Source organism: Protopterus annectens, chromosome 7.part0 (genome assembly GCF_019279795.1).
Source record: "Protopterus annectens isolate FY-2018-M chromosome 7.part0, PAN1.0, whole genome shotgun sequence".
NCBI lineage: Eukaryota > Metazoa > Chordata > Ceratodontiformes > Protopteridae > Protopterus > Protopterus annectens.
This window is the reverse complement of record NC_056739.1, coordinates 1,287,401,556-1,287,419,531: the sequence shown is the minus strand read 5'-3', so window position 1 is coordinate 1,287,419,531 and position 17,976 is coordinate 1,287,401,556. Positions and strand designations below refer to the sequence as shown.

Sequence of the window (17,976 nt, the reverse complement as noted above, 5' to 3'; positions counted from 1 at the left end):
AATTGGATTCTTTTGTTGGGACAGTAGATTAGGTATTTGAGGTAAGGTCCAGGATGGGCATGGAGACAAGTTCCTAAGATCAGATACCAGTACTGGCGGGGCCAGTCTTGGGCAATCAGAATGATTTTTGGTTTCTCCTGTCTGACCTTTATGAGTACCTTGGGGAGGAGAGGCAGTGGAAGAAAGGCATATACTGAAAGGTTTTTCCAGTTGAAGGATAAGGCGTCCACTTTCCATGCTCGTCTGTGATAAGTCCTTGTGCAGAATCTTTTTAGTTAGTAGTTGTGAGGGGAGACAAATAGATCTATGTCCGGGCGTCCCCATTCCTTTGTTATCATGCTGAAGACTTGCGGATACAGGTGCCACTCATGGGGATCCATGAGGTTTCTGCTTAGTTTGTCTGCCAGAGTATTTTCCTTTCCTGGCAATAATTGTGCCTGCAGATGAACTTGGTAAGTCAATGCTGTGTCCCATAAAGCCATGGCTAGTCTGCAAAGGGGGTAAGAATGCGTGCCCCCCTGCTTATGTACTACATGACCGTGGTGTTGTCTGTCTTTATCAGTAGTTGTCCCGGATGAATTAGGTCCTTGAAGGCTGTCAGGGCATTTTGAACAGCTAGCAACTCTTTTTGATTGATTTGTAGATGCATTTAGTTTGTGGACCAGGTGCCCTGAATGCATCTTCCTGCCATGTGGGACCTCCAGGCATAATCTGATGCATCCGTTGTTAGGTTCTGCCTGGCTGGGGGTAGTGAGAATGGCTGTCCTTTGTTTTGGTGACAAGCCTTTGCCCACCATCGAAACTCCTGTTGCAGGCAGGGAATGAGAGTAATCATTGTTTCCAGGCTGTGGCAATGTTGAGTCCAAACACTTTTTAGGTACCATTGAAGTTTCCTCATATGCAGTCTTGCATATGGAATTAGTAGGATGCAGGATGCCATGAAGCCCAAAGCCTGCAGAATGTTTATTGCAGATAACTGGGCCTTTGTTGTCATTCCCTTGAAATAGGTAGTCAGTTGCCTTTGTTTGTCTGGCATGAGATAAGCCATCTGGACAGTTGTATTTAAGCTTGCACCCAGGAATATTATCTCTTGAGAGGGTACTAGTTTTGATTTCTTTTCATTGATTGTGTACCCTAGGCATGTTAAAAGTCTTTTCACAAACGCCAGATGCTGTAGTAGAATGTCCTTGTTTTCTGCTTGAATTAGGCAGTCGTCTAAGTAAGGATATATTTGTATTCCTCTCTGTCTGCAGAAAGCCATTACTGGTGCCAGGCACTTTGTAAAGACCCCGGGCGCAGTAGATAAGCCAAAGGGCAGTGCAGAGAATTGGTAATGCTTTGAGCCAGTCTTGAATCTGAGGTATCTTCTGCAGGATTGTATGATTGGGACATGCAGGTATGCCTCTTTTAGGTCTAAAGTCAAGAGCCTAGCCTTTTTGCTCAGCATGGGCAGAAGCTGCTGCAAGGTCAACATCTTGAATTTTGGTATATGCAGGAAAGTGTTTAGAATAGATAAGTCCAGTATTGGTCTCCGTGCTTTGTCCTTTCTGGGTACCAAGAACAGTCTTGAGTAAAATCCTTGTTCCTGCTCTTGCTGTGGCACTTGCTGAATAGCCCCCATGTCCATGATGGATGAGACTTGTTTTTGAGCCTCCGCCCATTGATTTTTTGGCAGATCTGGCCAACCGTTTACCCTTGGCAGGGTATGGAAGTGAAACTTGCAGCCTTGTGACACTGTCTAGAACCCATTTGTCCTGGGTTATAATGTGCCAATTTTGAGAAAAAAGTGCTATTTTTCCCCGTAAGGGTGCTGCCAGGAGATAAGTGCTTAGTCCAGGCAGGGGGAAGTCATTGGGACTGTTTCCTGTATGGTTGTGATTTGTCTTCTCCACTTTTGGAGGTAGAAGCACCCCATTGCTTAGACCTGTACGAACCTTGCGCCTGGGATCTGCCTCTAGGGTGTCTGTCTGACACTGGAAAGGACCAATTCTTTGCAGGCCAGTGTCTGCTAAACCTAGGTGGCTGTACTTGTAAGAAATCTTTGACCGTTTGCATGGATTTAGCTTTGTCCTCCATTTTCTTTAACACCTCTTCTGCCTTAACACCAAACAAGGTATCATGCTGTAATGGTGCATCTAATAATTTAGCTTCGACATGATCACGCAGATTTTGTTCCTTTAACCAAGCATGCCTCCTAATTACAGAACCCGTAACAGCGGCCCTGCAGGAGGACTCCAGAGAATCAAAACCACATTGCAAAGAATGCTTTCCAACTTGTTCGGCTGCATGCAATAAATCCTGCATTTCTTTGTTTTCTGCACATTCAGAATTTACCAACATTTTCTGTTTAAGCAGTGTCATGACATATTGCTGATATTTGAGCATATGAAACTGGCAGTTTAAGGTCCTTATAGCCAAGGTAGCAGATGTGTGAATCTTTTTTCCCCATCCATCCAGTGACCTAAAATCTCTGTCAGAGGGGGTAGGGTTTTTTTGCAGTGGAAGCCTTAACCCCTTTGGGGCCCTGAGAAATAGTTTCTGGGTCTGCAGCAGGGTTTTTGAAAAGGAATTTATGAGAGTCAGGAACCCTGTAGTATCTGTCAGGCTTAACAGGAGCTGGAGGTAAGGAGTCAGGTGTCAGACTAGACTCTGAAAACACATAATCTACAATGTCTAACAGTTGGAATAGCTAGAGGCCTGTGTTGAGGTAATAAAAGGAAGTCCCTGAGCCTCTTCTTAGATTCTGAAAAATCTTGGCTCTCCCAGTGAAAATGCTCCCTCATGGTACGCAAGGTTTCCCCAAAAGAATAGTCCTCAGGAGGAGAAGCTGAAGGAATAGATTCTTCAGCATCAGAATCCTCATGGGGGGAAGTGAGTATTCCTGATCAGAAGAGGAATCAGAGGAAATGGAAACCTGATCTGAAGATTCAAAGTCTGTCTCTTGCCTAGGCCTTTTATCAGGAGGGGGATGGGAACCCCTGATCAAGGTAATCAAGTCTTCGGCCATTTTGAGCATCTGTTTTTTTGGGCATGGAGGCCTGTCCATGCGGCTGGTGAGCTTGTTTCTTTGTCTTTAAAGGTGCTTTAGTCTTTGCCTTTGAAGCTGAAGTCGGTTTAATATATAACTGTTTAGGTCTGAATACACCCTCAGAAGCAGATGCCTGCTCAGCGGCTCCGGACCCATCTGAGGGAATAGTCTCCGAGGCTCCAATACCTTGAGTTTCCAGCGGCCTAGCTGACTCCATGTGGGAGTCGGTAAAGGCCTGCGACTCGAAAGTAGCGGGCGTCAGGGGCTGCGAAAGCATCTCACTGAGAACCGGCGACTGGCTTAGTAGAAGCTCCGTCGTCGGTTTTGGGCCTCGGTTGCCCGTCTTTTTCTTTGCGTTTTTTTGTGAACTCCGGTAGTCGGATGGCTATCCGACGACATTGTATAATTAAATCTGCGCCCAAAATAGCTTAAGGCAAAATCGTACCGACGCTTAATAGTGCATTGGTTAAATCTAGCACAAAACCAACAATCTGAAACGTCGTGGTCAGGGTCTAGGCAAGGAATACAGTAAGAATGAAAGTCCTTATGAGGTATTTGCTTTCCACAAGAATACAATTATTAACTTTTTCTGACATCGGTGTGGAGCAAGAAAAAAGTTTCCCCAATGGGGTACTTCGCTTTATGAAGACTTCGGATCTGAAACTCGAACACGAAAATCTCATGAGTTGGCCGACCGGCACTAGCGAACTTCTGCTTCGGGCACCGTGTGGCAAGAAAGACTGAATAAAATGGCATCGGCTGTATCTTTTATACGCCTGACGTCAGGGAAGGGGCGACAGCAACCGACGCAGGACCCAAGACTTTGGAATTCAGGCCGACTGAGGGCAACCTGCCAGCAGGATTACCCAAATGTAAGGACTGCAACAGTGAAACACGAAGAACATCCTGTTACTAGCGGTGTCACAAAGGGCTCAGTATATACGTCTCTGAAGTGATAGGCCAATGCTGGGGGCCTCTGGTTCACCAAGTTCACTGACTGTAAGCTGGGAGCATTCACTGAATCCCCAAATGATGTTGACATCCTACAAACAGCCGAAAAATGACAAACAACGGGTGCCAAAACTATGGTCTGAGACTAAATGCTAAAAATGCGAAATCATTCCTTCAGTAAATCGGATATCTCTGCAAATTACAGTACTGATACCACACCCTTAAAAGTAGACCCAGTGATGAGGGGGGACCCTAGGAACAAAGACAGTCAGTAACCTAAACTTTGACCACCTGGTAGCTACAGTAGTGAGGAAATCTTTCTATGTGGCTCAACTTATAAGTAAAGGCATGGCATCAAGATCAAAGGAAGTCACAGTGCCACTGTACTCGGCCCTCATCAAGCCCATAATAGAGTATGATGCTCCCTTCTGCATGTACCTAACCACGCACTGCAACCAACTGGAGCAGCCCTAGAGGTTTCTCGCAAAAAAAGAGCAAGATACATGTCTTTATAAAGACCAACTAAAGGCGCTATCCCTTTACTCCATCTCATATAGTTTACTGAGAAGGGACTTATGCTTCACCAACAATGCCTTCTCTGATCCAGGCCTGATGAAAATGTTAGATATTCACAAAAAAATTATACAAGGGTTACATTTTCCATGGACCTGAACCTCATTTGTGATGCTAACAGATCTTGCTGGAGAGACAGATTAGTACCCCAAAGGCTACCTCGTCTATGGAAAAAAACTTCCTATCTTTGTAAAACAAAGCCAGTCCCTTACTATCTTCAAAATGAATCTGGATAAATGGATGGGGAACTGTAAATTCACTCTTGGAGAACTGCCCTTGTCCGTTATGGACAGAGACAGTCTGCAAAATGACTGAGGGTTCCAACACCCAAAGACCTACTCCCCCGATACTACCCCCATCCCATATCTGGGGAATTAAGATACAATACTGACATATCCGGGGTATTACTGGCTAGGCTTGTAAAGGCATTTGTGCAATTAACCTAGTAATCACCTATTAACCAAGACGATTGTGTGGATGTAAAGATCACAGAATACATCTGCATGACACATTTAACCAATTTCATGTTTTACTTTAGAAACCGATTTTACACACATTAAGACCACAAACAGATTCAGAGAAAGAGAATCAAGTCATACTCTTTTCTAAACTCTGGAACTTTTTACACTCAGATGAATGCATTGTCAAGAACTTAGCTAGTTTACTTAGAAAATGGCTACAGCACAAGAAAGTACAGTTGTGTACAGTTACCATAAATGCAGATGTTCGAGTGTATTCACTGTTGCAGTCATCACATTTGGGTTATCCCTGCAAGGGTAGCCCTCGGCTGGCCCGGATACCAGAGACTTAGTATTTCTGCGTCGGTTGCTTTCGCTTGAGGACTGACGTCAGGTCGTCATTAGTATAAAGTAAGGCAGCCGACGCCCATTACATCAGTTTTTCTGGCCCTAACCTGTCAGGAGCCCCCAAGTACGAATCCAGGTTCTGGTGGAAGAAACCCCACAAGTGGAAAATAAATACCAATAAGTCCCTTGTAAGGAAAGGAGAACAAGTTAGAAAGGTGATAAAAGGAGAAAGAGAAGAAAGGGAGATGGAGGGAGGGAAACCAGGACTGCAATAGTGAATACACTCGAACATCGACATTTATGGTAAGTGTACACAGCTGTACTATGTTCTTCGTGTTTCACTGTTCCAGTCATCACATTTGGGTTGATTCCCAAAGTTGAGTAAAAGGGTGGAGGCAGTCAATGAAACTAGGGGCTTGGCTAGGATGCCCTGCATGACTGCAGAAGCAAACCCTGCCCTGGATTTGGAGAAGAGGGGCAGGTGGTAATGCTTGGTAAAAGTGTGAACAAATGTCCAGGTGGCAGCCTCCAGGATGTCCCTGGTGGGAACTCCTCTGAGGAAAGCTGCAGAGGTAGAGGCTGCTCTGGTGGAGTGTGCCCTGACCTCCTTGGGGGGAGGCTTTCAATGCTGTTTGTAGCAGAAATGGATGCAATGTGCTATCCATTTGGAAATGGTTTATTTGGAGACGGCTTTGCCCTCTGCCCCTGTGGCAAAGCTAACCAGCAATTGATCAGACTCTCTGAAGGATTTTTAGTCCTGTCCAGATATAATAAGAGCTGTCTGTGCACATCTAGAGAGTGAGGAATCCTTTCCCCATGTTCTGGGGATTAGAAAAAAGGTGGGCAAATAAATGGATTGGTTGAGAGCCACAGTGACCACCACCTTGGGCATGAAGGATGAGTTAGTTCTGAGGGATACCCTGTCTGCATTAAAGATGATGAAGGGTTCCACACAGCCATTATTGCCTGCAGCTCAGAGACTCTTCTGGCTGAAGTGATGGCCAAAAGAAATGCTGTCTTCCAGGAGAGAAATTTTAGCTCTGCAGAAGCAGCTGGTTTGAAAGGGGGCAGGATGAGCTTTTCCAATACAAAGTTAAGGTCCTAAGCTGGTGTTGGTGCCCTTCTGGGGGGGCCTCAAGTTGCTAGCCCCTCTCAGGAACTGTTTGATCAAAGGGTGTTAGAAAAGTGGCTACTCAGTGGAAAAATGAGCAGAAATAGCAGAGGCATAATTTTTTATAGAGGAGAAAGAGAGGCCACTGTGTAGTAGGTCAGCTAAGTAATCCAGGATGAGAGGGAAGAAGGGCTGTGCCGTATTGGCTCCCTTAGCCTGGATCTAGGTGCAGAACCTTTTCCATTTACCAGCATATGACTTTCTGGTGCTAGGACGTCTGGCCTCAATGATAACATCCAGTATCTGTTTACTGAGGTTGGCAGATTGGTTTGGGGTTAGGGAATAAGCCAAGCTGCCAAACTGAGTGTCTGCAATTGGGGATGCTATAAGAATGGTTCTTGGTTTTTCCTCCCTTATTGTGAGCAGTAACCTCGAGATGAGAGGTAGGGAAGGAAAGGCATAGTCCGATAGACTGACCCAGGGGATGGACATGGCATCCACTTTCCAAGCCATGCAGTGATGCTCCCTGGTGCAGAATTTGCTGAGCTGATGGTTGGTGTGTGAGACAAAGAGGTCGACCTTCGGGGTACCCCATTTCTGAGTTATTAGGGTGAAGGTTCTTCTGTTGAGTTGCCACTCGTGTGGGTCCAGAAGATTTCTGCTTAATTGGTTTGCCAGACATTTGAGACAGCCTGGTAGGAATTGTGCTAACAGGTGTAGTTGCATGGCAGAGGCTGTCTGCCAATGGGTCATGGCCAGCCTGCATAGAGGGTAGGGGTGAGTCCCTCCCTGCTTGTTGATGTACCACATCACAGTGGTGGTGTTTGTTCTCATCAGTAGAGCCTCTAGAGAGAGAGAAGGGGCTTGAAAGCTATCAAAGCATACTGCACAGCCATCATCTCTTTTTGATTGATGTGCAGAGGGATTTGCTGTGGGCTCCATTAGCCCTGTATACACCTGCCGTCCAGGTGTGCACCCCACGCATAGTCTGATGAGTCTGTGGTGAGGGTCTGGGCGGCAAGGGGTGGGGGAGAAAGGCACTCCCTTGTTGTGGGAGCATGCTGTTGCCCACCAACGAAAATCTCTTCTGAGGCAAAGAATTATAGGTAGAAGAGTTTCCAGGTCTTGAACAGTTTTGGCACTAAAGGCTCTTTAGGTACCACTGAAGTTTCCTCATATGCAGTCTGGCATATGGAATGAGTAGTATGCAAGATGCCATGAACCCCAGAGCTTGCAGGATCTTCCTTGCAGTTAGCTGGGGCCTTGTGGCTAGTCGAGAGAAGTAGGCTGTCAGGAAAATTTGTTTCTCAGGAGTAAGGTATGCCATCTGGGAAGCTGTGTCCAAACTTGCTCCCAGGAAGATTATCCTTTGGGTGGGCACCTGTTTGGATTTCTTTTCGTTGATTGTGTACCCTAGGGAGACTAGTAAGGTCTTTACAAAGGCCAGGTGCTTGAGCAGCTTCCCCTGGCTGTCTGCCTGAATAAGGCAGTCGTCTAAGTATGGATAAATCTGAATATTTCTTTGTCTGCAAAAGGCAATGGCCAGACCCAGACATTTTGGGAAAACTCTGGGAGCAGTAGATAAGTAAGCAGTAGATAAGCCAAAGGGAAGTGCAGAGAAATGAAAGTATTGAGATCCTTGCCCTGGAAGCATAGGTATTTCCTGCATGATTCCCTGATAGGAATGTGGAGGTAGGCCTCCTTTAGATCTAGGGTGGATAGCCAAGTGTTCTTGGAGAGCATGGGTAGCAGTTGCTGGAGAGTGAGCATTTTGAATTTTGGGATCACCAGGAAGGTGTTTACAATGGATAGATAGAGGATGGGATGCCAGGTGCCCTATTTTCTGGACACCAGAAAAAGTTTGCAGTAGAAACCTTGGCCTAACTGTTCTGCAGGAACGTGCTCTACTGCCCTCATAGAGAGGGGGCAGGGAAAGGATTTGCTTTTGAGCCTCTGCCCAATTTGGTGGTAAATCTGGAAACCCTTTTGGGGTTGGAAGGGTGTAGAAGGAAAATTTATATCCCTGAGACGCAATGTTCATAACCCAATCGTCCTTGATAATGGTGGGCCAGGTGCTTGAGTGAAAGGGGAGTTTTCCTCCTAGGGGTAAGTGAAGTTGGGCAGAGGGAGATGGAGGAGGTGAGTCATTGTGAGTTCTTACTATAAGGGGGTGGCTTAGAACTCCCTGGTTTTGAAGTGAAGGTAGTCCACCGCTTAGATCTCTGCTTTCCCTGGGGCTGCTGTCTGGGGGGGGGGGGGTTAGGGAGTCTGCTTCCACGGGGCCTAGGCTGGGCTGGTTTACTGGGAGCAGGAAAGGACCAGTGTTTACAGGGACAATGCCTGCTGAACCTAGGGGGCTGGACCTGCAAGAAATCCTCAACTGTTTACATAGATTTTGCTTTTTCTTCCATCTTTTTTAAGACCTTTTCTGCCTTAGTGCCAAATAAATTATCTTTGTGCAAAGGGGCATCCAACAATTTAGATTTGACATGAACTGGCAGGGGCAGTTCCTTAAGCCATGCATGCCTTCTAATGACAGATCCAGTGACTGCTGCCCTGCAAGAAGCTTCTAGGGTGTTAAAACCACAGTGCAAGGTGTGTTTAGTTACTTGACTTGCAGAACGCATTAACTCTTGTAAATCTTTAGAGTCTGCCCAAGCAGGAAAGGAAGCCAATTTTTGTTTAAGGAGTTCCAAAGTATGTTGCTGAAATTTCAGCATATGGAACTGCCAAATTTAGTTCCCTGACAGCAAAAGTAGCTGAGGTGTATACTTTTTTACCCAATCTGTCCAATGCTCAGGAATCCCTGTCTGAGGGGGTGGGATTCTTAGAAGAGATGGCTTTAAATCCCTTTTGGCCCTTGAGAAATTACCTCAGGGTCAGCTGTAGGATTTTTAAAAAGCTCTGCGCGAGTCAGGGACTCTATAGTACCCTTCCGTTTTTCTGGAGTTGAGCTGGATTCAAGTAAAACATCTTCCACAACATCCAGGACTGGGGGGATGGGCCAAGGGTTTGTGCTGTGGAAGATCTAAGAATTCCCTGAGTCTCTTTTTAGAATGAGGGTAGTCCTGACTCTCCCATTGAAAATGCTCCCTTAAGGTATGCAGGGTTTCCCCACAGGAAAAATCCTCTAGGGGAGAGGCTGAAGGAATGGAATCCTCTGCATCAGAATCCTCATAAGTGGAGAGGGGTTGCATGTCTTCATATTCAGATGCATCACATTCATCTGTCTCTTGTTCAGACAAAACTACAGGGGACAGATCTCTTTTCCTTTTGGAGGGGTTACCTTGGCTTCCCCTGATCAGCACGATAAGGTCTTCTGCCATTTTAAATATTTGAGACTGAGGCAAGGTAGCAGGCGCCTGAAAGTGAGTCAATGTTTTCTTTTTGTGTGGTTTGTACCCTGGGCCTAAGAAACTCGGTAGTTTTAGAAAGGGTAGTTGTGAAAGAAGACATCGGTTTGTGTCGAGATTGGGTAGTGCGAAGGACTTCCTTGGAAGCCAGTGCCTGCTCAGTGGTTCCCAGACCCATCCAAGGTTGAGACGACCGTAGGATCCTTAGTCGAAGAAGAGTTTTGCAGCATATCGGCCTCCGAAAGGGTCTTGGTAGCAGCCTGCGAATCAACAGAAGCGAGCATCAGGGGCTGCGCAAAAGCGCCTCACTGAGTACCGGAGAACTGACGACTAGCTTAATGGAATTGTCGTCGGTAGGTTTGGACCTGTGTGGTCTGTCTTTATCTTTACATTTTTCAGAAGATCTGCTGTTGGATGGCTGACTGAAGCCATATCAGAATTCGATGACTGTAACCGAAAATATCTGGCTACAATAAGGGCCTGATGACAGACAGTTCTGGCGTGAAACAAAGCACAGAAGCGACAACGAGGGATGTCGTGGTCTGGGCCTAAACAAGTGATACAGTAAGAGTGGAAGTCTCTGTGTGATATTTGTTTTTTCACAGGCGAGACAATTAACTTTTTCTGACATCGGTTAGTGCAAGAAAAAAGGATCCCCAATGGGGTACTTAGCTTTAGAAGACTTCAACTTCAATTCAGTAAACGAAAACTCAGGCAGTGGCCAACTGGCACTCGTGCGAACTGCTTCTGCTTCGGGCTCCAAGGCAAGAAAGACTGATGTAATGGCGTTGGCTGCCTTACTTTATACTATTGATGACCTGACGTCAGTCCTCAAGCGACAGCAACCGATGCAGAAATACTAAGTCTCTGGTATTCAGGCCGGTCGAGGGCTACCCTGGTAGGGATAACCCAAATGTGATGACTGCAACAGTGAAACACGAAGAACATCTGTACACAATGTAGCATTGCCTAACTCATGTAAACCATAAAGGTACAAGTGTTTCTTTTCAGGGAATTGTTCAGAATCACACACAAAGCAAATGAAGGCTGACAGAATCAAATCCAGGACTAAAGGAAGAAGCTCATCATAGGCTCATAGTCTTAATCAGATGAAAAGGGAACCCCTTTGCCCACTCACCCCAATAACAAGTTATTTTCCTTGCATAGTGGACTTAATTTTAGCCCAAGCTGCACACTGATGGTGCTCCTGCTGTCAACTTAACAAATCCATCCCACCTTGTGACTCCAATGAAGTATACGTCTGCTAACCACTTATACTAGTTAAACTATTAGCATTAGTCTATGCTTAGTCTCTAGCTTAATGGTGAAGCAAATTGTTTAGCTTCTCACAGTGTTTTACTTCCACACTAGCATTTTTTTGGAAAGGGTTAAGCACCCTGTCTTGACATACACATGTAACTGTATACGGTATCCAAGCAACTCTAAGCTGATTATTAGTACCACATAGATCAGCTATTATACATCTGGCTTCAAATTGAAGTTTTGTATTGTTTTATACTGTGTGCTGACTGTATAGTCCTATATATCTTTTTTTTTTTAAACTACTCGCATACATTCATTGTCTTTTCTTTTCTAACCATTTACTTATGTCGCTATCCAAAAGTCCTCTCCAGCCAATGTAACACCGAGCTCTTTCTAGGTACCCTACATATACAGGCACCACCTAGTTAGGCCAAACCAGCCTAAAAGCACAACAAATTAATGCTAAAACAAAAAATAAAAAAAAAAACTACAGATTCAACTGTGAATTTGCATATCTTGAACGATGGTACTGACCTTCCTTTCAGCTTCAAATGTGTATGTATAGAGCCCATCTACATCGTTGAATACCAAATAGTTGTTCAGTGGAATGTATGCACTGCAAAAATAAAACTGCCTGTTAGAGTCATGCAAAGAACAAGAATTTGAAAAAAAACCCCCATCAGATGCTTACTGTATGGTTCAGTTACCTCGAGGCTATTTTGAAGACTTCAGTAGCACACACAGCTGTGAAGGAAAAAAATGCACACATTTACTGTACTTTGTAATTTCTTCCTTAGCTTTTTTCATTCTTCATTATTAGCTATGCAATAAATTCAACAAACTGCTTCCACTTGCATATAAAAAATAATGTAAGGAACAAGTTTACTGATTCTCCCCACCACATCACATACTACACAACGTACATATTTCCATAAAGCCACATGCATATTGGTCTCACCTCTCTTAGTACAGAGCAAAGTCCATTCATGGGAGGTGTTCATCATAAGGGCAGATGACTCATATGCCTGTCCTCAAAGTAAATCATCTGGGTAAACAGCTGTATTTCTATGGCAGGGTAACCAAGTCAAATTTCTTCTGTATTAAATAAGATGCAGCCCAAAAGTCCAGGACTAGCTGCTGTGTTATGTAGACAGAAAGATCCTGGGGGGGGGGGGGGGGGGGTCCTTGACTGTAGTCGCCAAATCTAGAGGCCAAAAGAGACACTCTTCTTCTATGCACATTAAAAGACTGAAATCACATGTTTCCAAGACACAGCAGCATAGACTACACCGTGACCATGTGGAACAACTATCATATATGATTTTACTGACTTAAGTTGAGAACTGGTGTGTGGTTCTGCATCTTTTTAGGGCAACAAGAAGAATCTGGAGTAGAATCCAGACCCTCTCTGGTCCATTGGGATTGCTTGGACAGTTCTTTACTAAAGGAGAGATTAGATCTCCTGTTTTGAAGCCCTCCTTTGATGGGGGTGACACACTACTGGGGGATGAGAGGGCAGACTCGAGCATTTTTAAAAAAATAATATTGTACAATCTGGATATGATATCCTTTATGCACATGCTTGGCATGATGACCACTTACATGATGAGGTTGCTAGAAAGACATTTCCTGACTGCTTCCAATTGCAGGGCAGTCAGGCAACTGCTCAGAACTCATTGTCAGGAGGTTCAAAAGGCTCCAATAAGCCCTCATGGTTCCGACCACCTCTGTCACTGGTGCAGTGGCTACTAGACTGGACTTCTCCTCTGCCTCAGGAGCCCTTGTCATAATGTTGTTTACCCTGACACTGCTGGGACTTGTAAAACTGTACTTTCTTGGCAAATTTTTGATTTCTTTGAAAATACTTTGAGGTATCAAAAACTTGACTTCAACAGCTGAGTGCAATTTATCATCTTGCTTGCACTGGAATAGTCTATCTCAATTTGGGCTCAAACAAGGAGGAACTGTCAAAAGGAGAAATGATGAACACCATCTTGAAGTGATCTGTAAAAGCCGTTAGATCCTACTAAGCTGAAATAACTCACTTTTAATCACATGTAACCTAGGCAAAGCCACAGGTATAAATTTTAACCCCAAATTAAAGACAGAAATTGACATTACTGGTACATCCCTACCTGACAAATTAAGCACCAATTTCTGAATTGAAGTGTCATTGCAATCAGTTCCATTTAGTCCTCTTGGTGGAGTACTTGTTGTGACTGCCGTTTCTGCCCTTTCCCCAGTCATTTCTACTTTTTTCTTCCCCTGGTAACGGTTTCCCTGTTCGTTCTGAAACCGACTGTTGAAATCATTAGAGTTCTGAATATAAAGAATCAGAAAATAGACAGCCCTTTGGGACAACGTTTTGTTGGAGCACACAATGCTACACCAGATTGTTTGCGGGTATGTGTCTTGGACAAGGTGGGGGTTTCTTTAGGGGAGGTTTCATGTGTTAAGGAGGGATTGTTGAAAGAATAAACTCTTTTTATTCTAAAATATAATACTTTGGAGCCTCATGGGATAGGTGGGGAGGTGGATTGGAAATATGTCATTTAGTGTTTTGTTTGATTAATTGCTTGATTGTTTGAGTGTGTTGAATTTTATACCTATCTGTACTGTTGGAGGTTTGTATGAATTTGTACTCATTGAGGGCTTGGTGCTGAGGCACTGGGTTGGAGATGAATTGTTGTGCCTGCTGCTTTGAGTCCTGTGTCAGTGGTTCTTCTATTGTGATATTTACTGTTTCTAACTTTCTTTGTGGTATTTGGATTTATGGAAAACATTCAGTCTTCATCAAAAATCCTAAATCTGTTTGTCAGCCTCCATACATAAGGGTGATTTCAATCTCCCCAATGTATACGTGGAGGTTTTTACTTCTCATATTAAATAGAAAATGAATTTTTGGATTTTACTGTTGAGAATAGTGACAAGCCTGTTTTAATACTTTAGAAATTGTGTTTTTCCCTGCTGGGATATTCCCTTTTAAAGTGAAGGTGTGCCAGCAAATAGCACATTCAGACTACAGTTCTATCAAGCATACTAAGCAAAACTATTGCTGTGCAGGAAAAAATACTTTAATTCTGATTATAAAATTATTACTGAATTTATTTATTGCATAGATTGGTCAAGGTGCATATATGATAAATCATCAGATGAGTTGTAAAGCATATTCTGTAATCACATGTGCAACCAAGCTGATAGTTATATTCCTCAGGGGAAAAATATACTGCCCTGTAAGAGCTCAAAAACATATTGTGTAAATCTTTGCTAAGGTTTTAACTAAAAGTATAGGAGGGAGATTTATACTTGGAATCCTAATGAGCTAAACAAGAGATGAGACGAGGTTCACATTTTTCAAAGATTAGGAAACAAGAAACTAAGAAGCATCATAGAAAAATATCATTGGGTAAAAAAAATCTAAAAGCATTTCCCCTCAAGGGTGGGAGGTTGGCGTAGTGGTTAAGGTGTTCACCTTATAGGTACAAGGTGTAGGGTTTGATTCTGTCATGGGGTAATTGGCTCTGCTTGGAATGGCCCACAAGGGCAGTTAGCCTGGTATTAATTTACAGTGGGCCCAGACAATATCCCAGCATGCCTTCTAAATAGCATGAAATATGACCTATCAGGGGCTCTGGAATTACTATTTAATTGCAGCCTCCAAACAGACTTCATGACTCATGAATGGAGGAGGCAAACAGTCATGCCTCTGCAGAAGGGTTGTCCATCTACAGACCCTGGAAACCACAGACCCGACTCATAAGTCTCGCTAGTCTTGTATGTCAAGCCATGGAAAGAACTGTCATGGAAATGATCAGTAGAGATATAGTAAATCTCCAGACACTGGACCCAACCCAGTTTGGTTTTGTCAAGGCAGGTCATGCCTTCTCAACCTGGAGGATTTTTTGAGAAGGTCAGCAAGGCAATGGATGAGGGCAAAATCATTAACACTCCCTACCTTTATCTGGCAAAGGTGTTTGATACAATACCCCACTCAGGCGTTATTGACAAACTCAAGAGGTTTGGTACAAACCCGTATGTCACCCGATGGATAGCCAACTGGCTCACAGACAGGTCCCAGGAAGTTATAACTGGGGAGTCCACCTCTACAAAGAAGCCAGTCACAAGTGAAGTCTCTCAGGGATTAGTCCTTGGACTGCTCCTTTTTCTTCTCAGAAGTCATGGCTAATGTCAGTGGTCTCTGGCTGACTAAATTTACATATGATTGCAAATTAGGAGTGGTCATTGAATCTCACATTAGCACAAATGTTTTCCAGGAGGGGCTGACAGACAAACAACTGGTATCAGAGCTATGGACTAAAACAAAATGCCAAGAAATGCATAATAGTATCCTTTGGGATGTCATCAATCCCTGATAAATATCATATTGACAGCACATCCCTTCGAGCTGACCCAGTAGTCAGGGACTTAGGGACACACATAGATAGTAATCTAGCTTTTGATCATCAACCTTGACGAGTGGATGGGAAACAAAGTTTACCCCAGGGATCACTTTAATGGCTCTGCTGGACAGAGGCACAGGGAACTAATCTAAGGGTACGGAGAAAACCAACACATTCTGGCTAGGCTTATAAATGCCTTCAGGCAGATCGCCTAGTACCTACCTATGAACCCAAGTCAGGCTTGTTTCCTTATGGCTAACCTAAACCTGCCGCTAGAGCGGTACCGTTCAAAGCACTGTGAATCAGACACATGGTGAGCACAGAGAAGACACAGATGTCATCTGGGTTTCTGACTGGGTTCTTAGATCACCCACCAGCAACTGTTTCAGAGTAGCTTTTTCTACAAGTACTCTGAAACTTGGTCATGTGTGCAGTATAGTTCAGAACTAAGAATGGATATCCTTTTTTTAATATTTTATTAAGAACAGTACTGAATTATACATCTTGTTATAAAATAATTGAAAACATTTTGATACATTAGATAAAAAAGCAAGAAATGATATAACAGGAAAAACAAACTATTTACACAGATGTTCACTCAGCAATAAACAAGTCATTACAATTGTTGTAAAGTTATACCTTACCATTAGATTATTGGTTTAGTAATAATGCATGTATTTTCTTCCAGTAATTGTATGTAATTGCATTCCTTGCAGATCTGGCTCTAATTGTCAACATTTCAAGATTAGACACCTCTTTGAGAAGATCTTTAAAGTTTTGGAAAGATGGGATTTGCGACGATTTCCAGTTTTTTGGGATTTCTTTCTTGGCGATGGATAAGACAGACCATAAAATTTAATACTTACTTGGTGTTACGCAATTTGGAAATGGAGTGTTAAATAAGACTAATGATTTGTTGATTGAGAAATTATTTGTAAATATTGCTTGTAAAAACCTGCTATGTCTTGCCAAAATTCCTTTAAAAGAGGACATTCATAAAATATATGTACCCAGTCTACATTTATATCCTTTTTACATCTCCAACATAATACATTTTCTTTTGTTATCTTACTTGTATTGTATGGTGTGAGAAATGATCTATTTAAAAATCTCCAAGTAAAGATTTTCCATTTAGGAGAAGACATGGTTTTACTAGCTGATGGCAGAATATTCAATTTATCTTTATCTGAAGGATAGGAATTATTAATATTGATGAAGGATTTCCAATAATTGTCTGTATGTTTATCCAAGTCAAATGAGTGACGTTCATTAAATAACTCATTAGTCTAGGAATAGAAGTTTTATTTGTGGAAGAAATTATATTGAATTTTTTCTTGGTATATTTTCTAGGTTCTTGTAAATCTAGCCATAGTGATGCATCAAATTTATTATCTTCTATAAGGGTATTGAGTGATTTGAGTTTGCGGTTATTCATCATTTGATGGCAAGCTATCAGATGTTTTTGTTTAAAGACATTTTATGATAATCTGTAGTAAAAATGACTCCTTGTGTATAGGCTATGGGGAATATAATGAATATCCAACTGTCAAATATTTTATGTCTAAAGATAAAATTTTTAAAAGATCTTAAGATAAGTTATGTAGCTTGATTTGCATGTTTGGGTATACTGGTAAAAAAAATTCCTTCAATCTCCAGACAAATGAATTGTTTATTAAGTTAGACATATGCATTTCGTTAAGATTTTTTGGATAATGGGATAGACAAAAAATATATTCTTTCCATTTTGCACTGTATTTACTATCTATTAGATAGGTAATAGTTCTGATTACTGAGGAGATTGAATAATGGTCCAGATTAGGTTAAGAAATACCTCCATTATCCCAGCTATACATATGCGTTACTAAAACAATTCTAGATTTAATTGGGTACCAAAGGAATTTTATCAATGTGTTAAACTTTTTGATTATTAAATATGTGGGGGGAATAGATATAGATTGAATTATATACAAAATTTTAGGGAGTAATACCATCTTTATAATTGACAATTTCTCATCCATTGAGAACCTTATATTTGACCATTTATTTATTACACTTTCTATAGTAGTTAAACTTTTACTAAAGCTAATTTTCATGTATATTTTATATTGCTGGTAATAGTTATACTTAAGTATGTTATTTGTTGAGAATGTGCTATATTATTTTTGTAGCGGTCTTGTATGTTGAATTTTTTTTGACCGACTAATAGAATTTGGGTTTTATTATGATCGAATTTAAGGCCCGAGTATTTTTGAAAAATGACCATATTGTTAAATAATTCTAACAAAGAAGAGTTCTTATCCCCTAATGTAATCAATATATCATCAGCAAGCATTTGTATTTTTGAAATGTCATAAACTCCGAGATCATATCCTTTAATACAAGTACTGTCCCTTATGTTTGCCCAAGGTTCCATAATTAAGGTGAATAAAAGGGGAGATAAATGGCAACCTTGCTTGGTGCCTTTTACAATTGTTATGTATTGGGAGATGTT

At 42.4% G+C, this 17,976-nt stretch overlaps 1 protein-coding gene across 1 annotated transcript in view; it reads right to left on the bottom strand.

Annotated features, from left to right (window-relative positions):
* Positions 1–17,976, bottom strand: part of UBA3 (ubiquitin like modifier activating enzyme 3) — a gene marked incomplete in the record, with an annotated part of 1,621,434 nt that overhangs the window by 343,282 nt on the left and 1,260,176 nt on the right. The window contains 2 exon segments of the mRNA XM_044077904.1: positions 11,620–11,701; positions 11,793–11,829. Coding sequence (XP_043933839.1) covers positions 11,620–11,701; positions 11,793–11,829 — 119 coding nt within the window.